The 13910-nt window shown below is 34.6% G+C and overlaps 1 protein-coding gene across 7 annotated transcripts; it reads right to left on the reverse strand.

The window, feature by feature from the left end:
* Positions 1-905: 905 nt before the first annotated feature.
* Positions 906-6092, reverse strand: LOC125659475 (beta-1,3-galactosyltransferase 2-like). Of its 7 annotated transcripts, none has more exons than XM_048891162.2 (3): positions 5995-6092; positions 3883-4013; positions 906-2639 (listed from the first exon to the last, which is right to left on the reverse strand). In XM_048891162.2, exon 3 carries the CDS (start codon positions 2488-2490, stop codon positions 1498-1500), a length of 993 nt encoding a protein of 330 aa, XP_048747119.1. In that variant the 5' UTR covers positions 2491-2639; positions 3883-4013; positions 5995-6092; the 3' UTR covers positions 906-1497. The 7 variants fall into 7 exon arrangements, with proteins under 7 accessions (XP_048747119.1, XP_048747126.1, XP_056002082.1 ...); XM_048891169.2 differs by lacking the exon at positions 5995-6092 and adding an exon at positions 5818-5955; XM_056146107.1 differs by lacking the exon at positions 5995-6092 and adding an exon at positions 5147-5621.
* Positions 6093-13910: the final 7818 nt, after the last annotated feature.

The raw sequence follows: 13910 nt of genomic DNA on the forward strand, positions 1-13910 counted from the left end.
TAGTACTGTGATTTTTCCCTGTTGCCTTCCGATTTCAAAGATCAAAAATCTAATAATTCATGTTTTTGGTATTCGCTTACAACATTCTGCATGTTATGGAAAATAATCTTTTATAAAAATTGCAGTGGCCTTCAGCTCGACATTTAGATACATCGAGAACGTCTTATGTTTGAACAATAATAATTTTCATTCATATGTCGATTCGATATATCCCTGTAAACTCGAAATATAAACACCACACAGCCTTCTTATCTTCTTCATTTTTTGATATTTCATTGAACATAAACGTAAACCGCAAACGATTACAAACGAGAGGACTTCTCCATCGTCAACTAACAATATTTATGTATCAATATTCTACTATCACATGTACATGATGTTGACTTTCAACTGATTCGATATGCGAGAACATGCTATGCGTATGATCAAGTCTTGAATTGAAGCAGATGTTACAGGGGTATCAACAATCTTGTTTAAAGGTGATTGGATGTTTGTAGAATTTTTCATTCTTATTGAGACGCCACCAGACGTAGGTAAAGTACCACAATATAGACCTATGCTTAGCGATCAGGGCCGTATAGCAGCGAGGGTTCTTTAACATGCCTGTCGCGACACGGGACCTCCGTTTTAGATTTTCTTACAGATCTGCATTGTAGAGAAGATTTCTGAATAATTTTTATTTTTATTTTGGCAGTTTTCGTCCCGCACCCTAAAGCCCCTGGATTGCAGAAGTCTTGAAATTTACAATACATCTACTCCTTGTCCCAAGGAATTTTTTTTCTACTACGTGAAAATGGTTTGAATACCCCCCGTAAAAGAGATCTCAGTTGTTATATCTATGTGTGCGTGTTTTTCCCGAATGATAAAAAAGTGTTTGGTTTGCAAATATACCAAGAAATCTCGTGTAGACGTTCTAATTTTATTTGAAAATAAAAATGTAATTTGTTAATATTTTTCAAATCTTCAGGAAACGTGTCAATGTGGAACACGTCTCAGTTAAAACATATACTGCATTCACAAAGTCCTATAAATCTCGTAAAAATCTATATTCACTGTGAAATCCATGAATTATGATCTGTAAACATACTTCAAACATATAAGAATTAAAACATGGCGATAAAGACCAGAAAACTAAGTTGCGATAGACGGCTAGATTGGTGGACGGAGAAACTGGTAGTCTCCTTCTGTTTCGCCAACAGGGGTTTATAAAATGTAAACCTACGTCATTTTCTTATCACTACTTATAGACCAATCGTGGATCCAGATAGGGTTCACACCCCTAACAATCTAGTTGCTGTCGGATTTCATCTGAGGTTACACCCCACCCCCTTCGTAAATATCCTGGTTCTGGTTTGGTAGACTACTAGTAGATATAGGAACTATTGTTAAAAAGTTATCAAAAGAACGAAATGCAGCTTGAATCAATATGTTCAAGTAGTGACTGAAATAAAATCACTAAAACTTCGATCACTTTTATTTTCCTTCTTATAAATGAAGTTATTTTGGCTTTGGACAAGTCACGTTGTTTTGGATTTCCGTCCATATATTTCTGATTTCGGTCAACGAGTACCTATGCCCTGTCACTGCCTTTGTAAACGAACAAGCTGTTGGGTCACGTTTAACATATGTAAATGCGTTTGAATTTATGATATCGACATGTGCTATAGTTCTACATATTCCAGTGATATATATGTCCTCCAGCCAAAATAACGCTACACTTTGTGAGACATTGAACAGGGGTTCTATGGAGTCTCGCGAGATCACGTAGGCAGTTCCACTACAGTAAGACGGGTAAAATTTCTTGGAGTATTCTTGAACAGAGGCATACCATTTACTGGTCTTATCTCTTAGGGGCATGGCTCCGTTAATACGACATCCTATAACAGCATTCACAGGTAGTCTATTCCTCAAGATCGCTACCAAATTGGGAATATGAACAAACATATCATCGTCAGACTTCAGAATATACTTAGCTTCATTGCAAAATAGAGAAACCCACTTCAACAGTGCAACAGATTTAAGTGAAAGATTTCTGTAAGAGTCGATAAAGTCTTCCTGAATGATATCCTTATATTGAACGCTTTCTTCAATGATCTGAGATTGAAGGGTAACGTTGTTTGGATTTCCTAACAAAAACATAAGTTTCATGGCGGGGTCTTTCATTGCCACCGATCCCCATGTATCTCTAATTGTCTGCCTTTGTTGCAGATTTCCTGCCGAAACGCACACGACCACAAGCAGGAAAATGACGCCGTCCTGTCGGCAGGCCGTTTCCTCAGATATCAGATACTGGAAGTCGTGTTTGTTGGAATGATAAGTGAAGTCTATGTCATTAAACATCAGATTTGTAGAATCATTTGTACCGAGGAAAACCTGTTTCTTCTTCAGTATCACAGACACGGTATAAATAGTAAACATTGCAACGATACAGACTGCAATAAAATAACGGAATGTTAGTTTCATGTCCACCATGACAAGGCCACATGTCATGCTGTTTTATCCTCATTAATCCGAATCAACGACAAATCCACAATAATCCAGAACATATATGCACGTGGAAAATCCATTTTTCTCCTTATAACGTTCCATTTGGTCGGGATTAGAAACTTATCTTGCAATCAAGGCCGTCATAGATTTACCTGTGGGAAATAGACATTGGTTGACAAATGCAAATTAGCGCGTCATAAAACACACTCCTTCAACAAAGCGCAAACACGTCATTACACGTGCACAAGTAGCCAGAGGCCTCTTTCCTTCATTTTTTTAAAATGTCTACCACATTATATGCTTTTAGTATATTTGAGAAAATTACTTGATAAATTGGCGAGTGAAAACATTGGTAACACATTCCAACACACTCTGAACGACCCATCGATGCCATTTTTTTTTTTTATCATACATGCATAAAAACCACCATCATGGCAAGCAGGTCATTCGTTTATGGAGAGGACATGTATATATATTTCACGTTTTTATCCTTGTGAAATTGTTGTTGAATAGCACACACAATATTTCATAATTTCTCACTCTCATTTCAAATCCGTTGCATTTGTTATTGAAATACAATATTGCACTTTACAACTTTTACCACAATACCACGACATGTGTGTATAACAAACAGCTTATGACATGATAATAGCGCGAGAGGCCAATAAGTATGGAGAGCCTACGGGGTCAAAATTCTATCCCTGTAACTGTATATTTACATCCCTAGGTTCCATTTCTGATTCAGGAAGTCTTTTTCATCTTCCTTAAACTCTATCAGTAACTACACAATTCACCATTTGTTTAATGTAAATATAGACATGTTAAACGTAAACTGACCATTATATTTGTGAAATATCGATCCAGTGGATTGGAATGACTGTGTAAATGTTATTATGCAATGCATTATCCGTTCAATGTTTAGATAGAAAAGCGTATTCGAAATTTTAAGCTATCAGGGTGTAATTTCTTTTAGAAGAATATATGCAAAACTTGGTAAATCCATCCATCAACTTTTGAAATTAATCCTCCTTGTTTGTCATTAATGTTTACAGAATTCAAAAAGTTCTATGTAACATGTCAATTCATCCTTTGTTCAATGTAAATTCACATTTGTAAGCTGTAGTGCCTTATTATGACGACAGGGGGCGTACAAGTGATATATCAGAAACGTACTAGAACATTGCGGAGCAACCAAACTGAACACACATTTGCGACAAGAAGTCATCGCAGAAATCGGAAAGCCTCTACCAAAATTGTGAAATTCATGACCTCTGGGTCAGGTTTTGCTCTTTAACAACCGTCCATGATATCAAATTAAACCTCAGAACGTGGTTACTGTTAAAGGGAAAGACAACCCTACCACATTGTTGCTTTTATAAATAAAGTATTGCTTACTGATATCGTAACTGACAGGCTTTACATGTAACAACAACAATCCTTGCTTGTCTCGAACCTCAACTTGTCATTACGCAAATGATGGATCCACAGTTGACATAGTCTTTTCTTTTCAGATGACTTGGTTGGTTCTGGATTTCGAAAGAAAAAAAACACCTTTTATCACATCTACTCTTCGCATTAGTGCAATTAACAGCTTGACAGGAAGGCACCAACCCATTTATTCGTAAAACCTAACATATGCACCTCTTTGATGATTCTAGAATCTCATCAAAACCGGAACAGACAGCGTGACATCAAAATTATTGATTTTTGTGGTATTGAATACAAAAGAGTTCAACATCATAGCAGCTTCTATAGATGGTGGGAATTTCAATTTTAAACGTTTTCAAATTAGTACTGAAGCTTATCTAGGTCGTGTACCGACAGAATAGTATGGCAAATTTTTATCATGAAAGGTGAAGATAACGAACAGTGATCAATCTCGTAACTATCTTAAGCAATATAAAATAGAGAGTTGGGCGAACGTGAGCCCCTGAATATACCAGAGGTGGAATCAGGTGCCTAGGAGGAGTAAGCATCCCCTGTCAACCGGTCACACCCGCCGTGGGCCCTATATATATCTTGATCAAGTAAACGGAGTTCTCCGTAGTCAAATTAGTGTGTCAAGAACGGCCTCACAATCGTTTTGAAACACGTAAGACACCATTTGACATAATGATAGGTTGTATTGACAAACTAGATCGTTATAACGACCATAGAATTTGCGAAATGCTGACTTTGAACGAGACTGTTGAAACCCCTGCACCATAAACTTGTTTGTCAGTAGCCTGCCTCGATTTAAAAACTGATCATACGCAGAACAAGCTCTTGTGTGTCGAATCAGTTGAGATATAAACACCATATGCAGGTAATAATGGAATATTGCTACATAATTATGGAAAGTTGACGATGGAGAAGCTGCAACCATCCCGTTTGTCATAAATTTGAGTTGTTAGTTTGCCGTTTAATATCTACTTTTAATAAAATATCTAAGTATGAAGCAAGAGTGGACGATAATATTATAATTGATTAAAAAATCATATAATTAATTCTATCATTTATAATGTAATTTTTGGGGGGTTGCCTTCACCTTTAAGAAACATGCAACCAAACAGAACATTTGGCAAATTTCGGCAGATTCCGGTAGCCTAAATCTAGTTGGAATCTGCCGAGGTGGTCTGAGCGCCAATTAGAATACACATTTACCATAAGAAGCCATTACCCCAAAACCCGAGAAATTACGTTGCTAAGGCTAGACTCTATGACTCGTAAAGTAAACTCGTCTTCATGACTTCTCACTTGTATTAAACTGATGATAGTAACGATCGTTACTATCATTCCAAGATGGCGGAAGGAAATTCCGGAAAGACCATGTTTACTTATTATATCTATTTGTATTGTTTATTTGCGAATGATTTGTAAGCAAGATATGTCATACACTAGCAACAGCGAGGATGATAGTAACGAAATGAATGATGATAGTAACGTAAGAATTTTCGTTACTATCATCCTCGCTGTTTTTTCAACGACGAATTTTCTGTTCATTTGAGCCGTATAAAAGATAAAATAACACCTGATCGTAATTGTTGCTAGTGTATGATATGTCTTACCTACATATCATTCGCAAATAAACAATACAAATAGATATAATAAGTAAACGTGGTCTTTTCGGAATTTCCTTCCGCCATCTTGGGATGATAGTAACGATCGTTACTATCATCAGTTTAATACCAGTGACTTCTGGCCATCAAACTAGATCGACATATTGTATTAATAAGTATATCATATCTAGCAAAGAAGCTGCATGCTGCATGCATAGTTATGTAAGGATTTCACCCCGTATCGATCGTTTGTTGTTTGGTTTTTTTTATATTATTGTTGTACATACGTTACCTAGAAGGAAGTAGAAAAGATGGCTATGGACAGAAAGAAATGGAGCTGGAGGGGTCTGGTATCAGCCTTATGTGCCACCGGGCACGAAGAGGATAGGATAGGATAGGACATACGTTATCAATAGTTCTCTTATGATTAAGGAATTGACTTGTTGCTATATATTATTGAATATCTTACTTGTATATTACCCTACAGATGAATATTCACTCGTGTTTAAACAGTACAGCTACTTTCACTTTGATATGTCAATTTCCTGTCGATTCGGTGTTTACCTTTGACTGTATGAAGCATACTGAGGAGTTCCGTACGTCAGAATTATCGATCTGTTTAAATGCGGGAAATATGAAAGGTTTACCATTGTACATACGATGTGTATCGATGATTATTTTTTATTGCAAATGTTTTAATGTTCAATTCTAACACTTTACTGTTTCATTATGTAAGGACGAGATTCAACGTTATTTGAGTATAGAATTCTGTGTTGAGAGTTTCTGTGTCAAGCGCGTGTCATGTACAGATTTCGGTGTTTTTCTGTATTTTTCTATGATTTGCTCGTGCGGAATATAGAATTCTGTATTTTTGAGTATAAAAGGCTGTACTTGCACAGACTCGCTCTCTTTTTAGTTCTCTCTCTCTCTATTTGGAAGTGACATAAGTCGTCTGTTTGTTTTAATTATTATTATTTGAGCAAGAATAGGATTTATTTCGGAAAGAAGTTAAATTTTGATTTAATTATTTTTGAGTATGCTCTATTTTTCTGTTGTTTGGGGTAACTTTAGAAATCATTTGGATTATTATTTGTGTTTTAGAGTAAGTTAGTTATTAAATTGATTTTCATAAGTGTAATAGATTTATCTTAGGGAATGTTTTGGGGGAATTCTTCTTTGGGAATTAATAATTGATTTATTGCTTATCTAGAGTATAGTAATGGTTGTTTTCTTATTTGAGATTGAAGTTTGAGATTATGGTAGGTATTTCTCAAGAGTGATTGTCCTCTGAGAAATCTACAGATTTAAGATTCTAGTTATAGCACATTTTTACTTATGAGTAAGCTATTGTTTTCTTTATGAGTAACTCATGAGAGTGAATACTCTTGATATGAGTATTTCGTTCATTATTCATATCTGATTTTGTCCCGAGTTATTCCCCTTGAATGTTTTCGGAGGATGAATAATAGAATTGTTTTGTGAATATTGCACTGATTGTTTAGCTTCAACGCGAAAGAGTGAAGTAGACACTGTTTAGGCGTGTCGCTTAGTCACGGCCAGGGTTTAATGATAGGTTGGAGTTGAGTAGGGCAGATAGGTGTTTAGTATTTATTTTCCCTTGCTGGTGGGGGACATCCAGCTGGTGGCAGCGCTACTGTAGGGAGAGGACTTTCCCATCACAGTTATAATGAGTTGGAGGCTTCTACTAAAACTAGATATTTCTAGTTCCTGGTTTAAGACTTCAAGACAATGAATAGAGCAAATAATCTTCAGAATTCTCCTTAACCCCTGATCATATACTAGTAACAAAAAAGTAAATCTTCAGCAATAACCCCTGCAAACACTGTGTAGATTGTATACTATACATAGAATAGGAATCATCGTGTCTGTTTGTCGGTATATTCATTAAGCGCGATAAAACGTATCAATCATTTGTAAAGATTTATTTATTTGTAGTACACAGCTTACTGCTTCCGTAAGATAGAGAAGTATATTAAGTAATGAGAAGTGTTAATGAATAGAGATTTCAGTATAAAAAGCTATTGCGATCTTGAAAGATGGAAAATCACATGACTTGTGATACAATTTGGCATAGCTAGATACAGATATACAAAGATGCAGCAATTTTCAGTAGGTGTAGCGGATGTCCTGCCCTGTCAATTAAAGATAAGCAAACTCGGGTCTCCTAGAAATGGAAAAGTGTGATCTTAGATATACAAGTTTGAGACCTCCTTTGGATGTTGGTCCATATACTCTTCCTTGAGTCGATTACCCACGGATTCCTGCAGTATAGTCGGGGGGGGGGGGGGGGGGGTCGACACGTTTGTTTGTCAGTTGTCGTCCGATTTTATCTACCTCTACCCTCCATTCTGTAAATATAGGTATCAAAATGTAACAAGCCATGATGTACATGCATGTAAATGTATATTGCATTTTGTCCCCAGCATGACCTCTTTATGCCTCCGTAATTGGATTTCGGGGGAATGTAGTTTTTGATCGGTCCGTCTGTTTGTTTGTCTGCAAAATCTTTAAGTTTGGTCATAGCTTTTGAAAGGATAATCATAGTGTTTTCATATTACACAAGTATATTCCTTGTGACAAGACCTTTCTTTAGGTAGCAACATTTTCATGCCCCCGGAATAGAAGATTCAGGGGCATCTAGCTTTTGGCCTATCCGATTGTCTGTCTGTGGCAAAAAACTTCAACCTTGGTCATATCTTTTACACCATAAGAGGTATACCTTTCATATTTGGCATGTGTTTTCATTTTGGCAAGACCTTTTTATTGATACCAAAATCTTTGACCTGTTGATCCTTACATTGACCTTTGACCTAATTTTTGAAAAATCGAATATAAGCCATAACTTTCAAATCGTAAGAAGCAATTTTATTATATTAAGTACAAGTGTGTACATTTTTTTGTGAGAAGACCTTTCCAGCGATACCAGATTTGTTGACCTTATGACCTTGGCATTGAACATATACCTATTTTTTTGGTAAATTTTCAACAAAACCCCCCCAAAACTACAATGTCTTACAGTTCTACTTTGTCGGGGGCATCAGTGTTTCACAAACACATCTTATTGATCTCATGACCTTGGCCTTGGAGTTTGACCTACTTTTACTTTTGACCTACTTTTAAAAATCTTTAGTATTTACTATAACTTTCGAACGATTCATGTTTGGGATTTCGTATATTCCTTGTAACAAAACCTTTCTTTCCGTACCAAAATTTTTGACCTCTTATCCTTGACCTTGGAATTTGACCATACGGGCGCATCAGTGTTTCAGAAATACATCTTCTCGGTGAACTAGAAGTATTTATGTATGTTTGTTGTTTTATATTCCATTCGAGAATTTTTGAACTTACTTAGAGACGTCACCAGTTTTCGTGAAGTTAAAACAAATTTTGACCAACAGCTGTATACACATTTGGCTCCAACATGATACCATGACACTGATGCCGCAGCAAACCTAAGACGTTTAAAGCTCAACTGACATTTAAAAAGCTGCAAGAAACTAACGAAGTCCGCCGTATTTCTCTCAGATCCTCTGTCTTACTCTGCCCATATACGTACTGTACACCCTGAGTGATTTTCTAGTTGACTCGAGCGATACTGTGAATCTGTAATGGGTATGGGAAATACGTTCCCGGTTTCCCGACTTTACCACTATCGCAATCATGAACTGGAAAGTACCTTATATCAACTGTACAACTGTATTCGGTGTACAAATATAAATTAGTAACTTTGAGAAGCCGTTTTACTAATTATTCGAAAAAGAGATATCTCTTTAACTTTGAGAGATACATGTATATCTTAACCTTAAGAGATATCTCTTTAAAGTAAAAGATATCTCTCTAAATCAGAGATATCACTTTCACTTAGAGAGATGTCGCTTTAAGATAAAGATATATCTCCTTCACTTTAAGAGATATCTTTATAAGATTTTGAATGAAAGATATTGTGTTACATGGCAGAATTTGGAAGTGACGGGATGCTGGCATTTTTGGCTTTCGATGTGTACGCATGTATGAATGAAAAATACAAACATCTTATACATATATACTGTTTTTATTTACTTTGTCAAACAAATCCACTAGATCGGCTGTTCAACACAGTAGAGACAACCCCCTCTACAAGCCTGGACCCCCCCCCCCCCCTCCTACACACACACACACTCCCTGATCATTCCTATCCATCAGTTTTACTTATTGCGCTATATAAACGAACAAAATGGATTTACTTTTTCCATTGCGAAAATCCTGCATCTAGACGACCATGCAGGACGCCATCTTGTAATGGCGTTGGCGTTTACCTGACCCTATAACGAATGATCAATGAGTGGTGGGGGCGGGGATCAGACTACCTCCTCTACATGCTCAGATATTTTGATCATGTGCACTTATTACGTCATACAAACGGCTAAGGTTATAGACGGGAGTAACTATTTTATACAATTTATTAGGGTTATGTCAGATATCTCTCAAAGTTAAAGAAATATCTATTACATTTTCTGAAAGAGATATCTCTTTAACTCAAAAAGATTTCTTTTACATCGATGAAGAGATATCTCTTTAACTTTAAGAGATATATCTCCAAGTTAAAGAGATATCTCTTCAAGATAAAGAGATATCTCTCCAAGTTAAAGATATATCTCTCAAAGTTAAAGAAATATCTTTCAACGTTAAAGAGTATCTATTTGATTTTAAGAAATATCTCTCTTATCTCTCAAAGTTAGATAGATATTTATCAAAGTTAAAGAGATTTCTCTCCAAGTTAATGAGATATCTTTCAAAGTTAAAGAGATATCTCCCAAAGTTAAAGAGGCATTTCTTTGATTTTGAGAGATATCTCTCAGTTTTAAAGAGATATTTCTCAAAGTTAAAGAGATATCTCTTTAATTTTAAGAGATATCTCTCAAAGTTAAAGAGATATCTTTTTTTTTTAATAAATAGTAAAACGGCTTGCCATATGTAACAGTTATACATATGTATAATTTTCCATGATATTGATCAAAAGCACACATGTATATTGAATTATGATCTTTATAGACGCAATATTGTTGATTCTCCATTATGTTCTTGTGGCATGCGTGAAGACGCATATCACTTTTTCTTTATTTGTAAGAAATATTTAATTGCTAGATACAAATTAATGGATAGATTGCTTAGGTTAGATCATTTGTTTATTATTGATACACATGTTCTACTTTGGGGTGATAATTGAATAATTGTATTTTCTCTTATGTTCAGACGTATATTCATGAAACTAAAATATTTGGCTGTTGATCATATCATATTCCATTGTTTATCTATAGAACACTTACCATTTATGTATTCTCTGTATATTATTTTTAATGACAATAATGTGTTGTAACATGTATTAGATTATAAGGAGAAGAACTCGTAAGTTGTACGAACTTGCTTCTGATCCTTTTGTATACAATAAAATACGTTCAAATCAATTGATCAAAGTATGATTTCATAACAGAAAAGACAATGTAATAAAACATGACAACTTATCATTATGATTATATTACTAATTAAAGTAATAACTGGCGTGATTTTATCACACACCACCAAATGCAGAAAGATGTGAAGAAAACCCCCGAACCTTACCTGAGGATGAAAAGGAAGGGTGTGTGATGCATGATAATTTTGATAGCTACTAAACAATGTTTAACCTGGGTCGTTCTAAAAGTGAGGGAAGCGACGTAATATCAAAGAAAGGAAAGACAGATTTCTCATTAAATAATTCTATCTGGTCCGATCGTGTCATGAAAGGTCCCCTTACCGAGTTCAGTGCAGAAACCATCGCGGGGTTTGTAGGTTGCACCACTCTATTATTTTTGCCTATATGTTCTTACCAAAATTACTCACCTTTGACCTGACCCTGCTTCCTTTAAGTAAACTTCTCAGAAGTGGAAGTTTACAATCACATCATGTAGTACTGTTCTTAAAAAGAGACTGGTTCACGTTTTCAAAAGAAATATTTTTCATTTTTTATGTTAAAAATTAAAAATATAACTCATTTAATGTTTACAACCGTCTGAATGCAAGGATAAGAGCAATATTTTAGCTTTAATTCTGTGTTATGCAAACAAAGACTCGAGTCTAGACTCGAGTCTTTTTATGTAAACAAACAAACCTGGGAAACGTTAATTTTGTAATTCAAAGCATCTCCATTTTGTACAATCACAAATTTTAACTTTTAAGTGACACATTTTACCTAAAGTATACTTGAAATGTGATAAATAAAATAAATTTGGATCAATATCTATTTATTTTGAAAACTTCGTAAACAATAACACACCTCAATCTTTGTTTTCAAAACAAATAATAAACTCTCTATAATGAGCCTCTGTCATGATGAATAACCTTAAATTTTTTGTGAAATCTTCTAAACATATTAGACTTTAGATTTTGATCATTTAATGTGAAAAACAAAATTTTGGGGGAAATCGTGAGCATTTTCATACCAAAAATGCATACCCATCCAGCAAGGCGTGAGAGTTTGCTTACATTGAAGTCAAGCACGTTCTAAATCAGCTGGACAAAAGCCAAATCACCCACATCTACAACCCCCCCCCCAAAAAAAACCAAACTATTTAGATCCTTCTTTGGTGTTTTTTACTCATAAAAAATCAAACACTATACTTGAATTTATACCTCACAAAAAAATGGAGAGCCTACCTCTTAAGGAAAGTCCTGTGTACAAGGAAAGTTCCTGGAATTATTTTCTACAGGCCATGGTTTGATACAACTTGTAACCATGCAACAAGAGCAGCGACTCCTGTAGGTGACGCACATAAAATGACCCCAACAATCGGACTGTAACGATTTCGAAAGAACGAAGCAACAAATGAGTATATGGCGTACACCTCGGATGGCGCCGATATGATACTATGTTTAATATCTTGTGGCCTTATTTGTTCGCCATCTTTTTGCTCTGGGTTTGTTTTGATGAATTTTTATTTGTCATCTTATAGCGTAGCATTATTTAAGTTATTTTGTCTTCTTTGGGGGAAATCAGACTTTGAGTAATTTAGCTTTGCAGGTACTTTGATGTAGAATGTATTATCTGATTTCCCCCAAAATCTTATGTTGAAGATTTCTTTCGTCATTTGGTATTGTAATAAATGACAATTTTTCAATCTCAATCATTCTTTTGTTCTGATTTTTTATGACAGCAAAAACGAGCTACGGTGAGCAGAGTTTTGGGTAATAGAAGCTGATATACATAAATACTAGTATTATAAACTTTATCCCTGCATGCATTTGCTCGATGTACCATACACTTTCCTTATTTGTATTTTCACCAACAAAACTATTTTTTTTTTTTAAATTATGGGTTTTTTCTCTCTCTTTTATAAACAATTGTTCATTTCTATAGTCAGTCTTATCAAATATTAAAAAGTCAACTGCTACCCTAATAAGAAAATATTTTCTACAGAATTTAAATATTGACAACAAAGAGGAAATAAGAATCACATAATCTTAATCATAGACCTACATATAGATTGTCAACATTACTTTTGTTGGCAAATCTGCAGTGTGGAGTCTACTGGATCCATATGCTCGGGGTTGCAGTTCGAATACTGTAAATATACCGGTATAATTTATTAAGGTGGGTCTCTACTCCTGAATTTTGTGGTTAATGTAGCAGTTTTTTGTTTGAAATCAAGAGATTAATATCCAGGGAAATGAATAAGAGCAAAATATTTAAGAGTTTAGAAATTGATTTTCATTACAGACACTATTGAAATCATGTACCTCTACACAGATTTTATCAATGTCATCGGAAACACTTTTTTGTAGTTATTTTAAAGTGAATAATGCAAGACATTTTTTAAATTGCATTTGTTTATCAAGAAACATGTCAATGATTTAGAATACATATCAATTTCAAAATTTTTATCACCTTTCTGAGGGAAAATGAACAATTATTGAAAAAGGCATAGTTCCAAGAAATATGAGAAAACAACAAAAATGGGCATATTTTCATAATTACATGGTTTACATATTTCTTATCTATATCAGTAGATGTATATTAATTACAGCTATTCATAACATAAAATCCATATCTTTCCACATAATTTTAAGTCTATGGTTTCCAGAGTATATATACCCCAATTCAAAATTTAAAAAAACAACTGATGTGGATATATTTTCTAATTAAATGTTTTCTATGCAAAATTTTCTTTAAATATTAGTAGATGTTGATCTGTTAAATTTATACATTACAAAAATTAAATCCATAACTTTCCGTATGATTTCAAATCTATGGCTTCCAGTGTATGTATACCCCATTTTTTTTTATCTATTTTAAAAATCATATTTTATTTTGAAAAAATTGTCACTCTGATTCTGATTTGCTGTCATTTT

Source organism: Ostrea edulis, chromosome 1, assembly GCF_947568905.1.
Source record: "Ostrea edulis chromosome 1, xbOstEdul1.1, whole genome shotgun sequence".
Taxonomy (NCBI): domain Eukaryota; kingdom Metazoa; phylum Mollusca; class Bivalvia; order Ostreida; family Ostreidae; genus Ostrea; species Ostrea edulis.

What these genes read in the sequence shown, in the direction of transcription:
- LOC125659475 (XM_048891162.2), bottom strand. Translation starts at nt 2,490, where the DNA reads ATGACATGTGGCCTTGTCATGGTGGACATGAAACTAACATTCCGTTAT.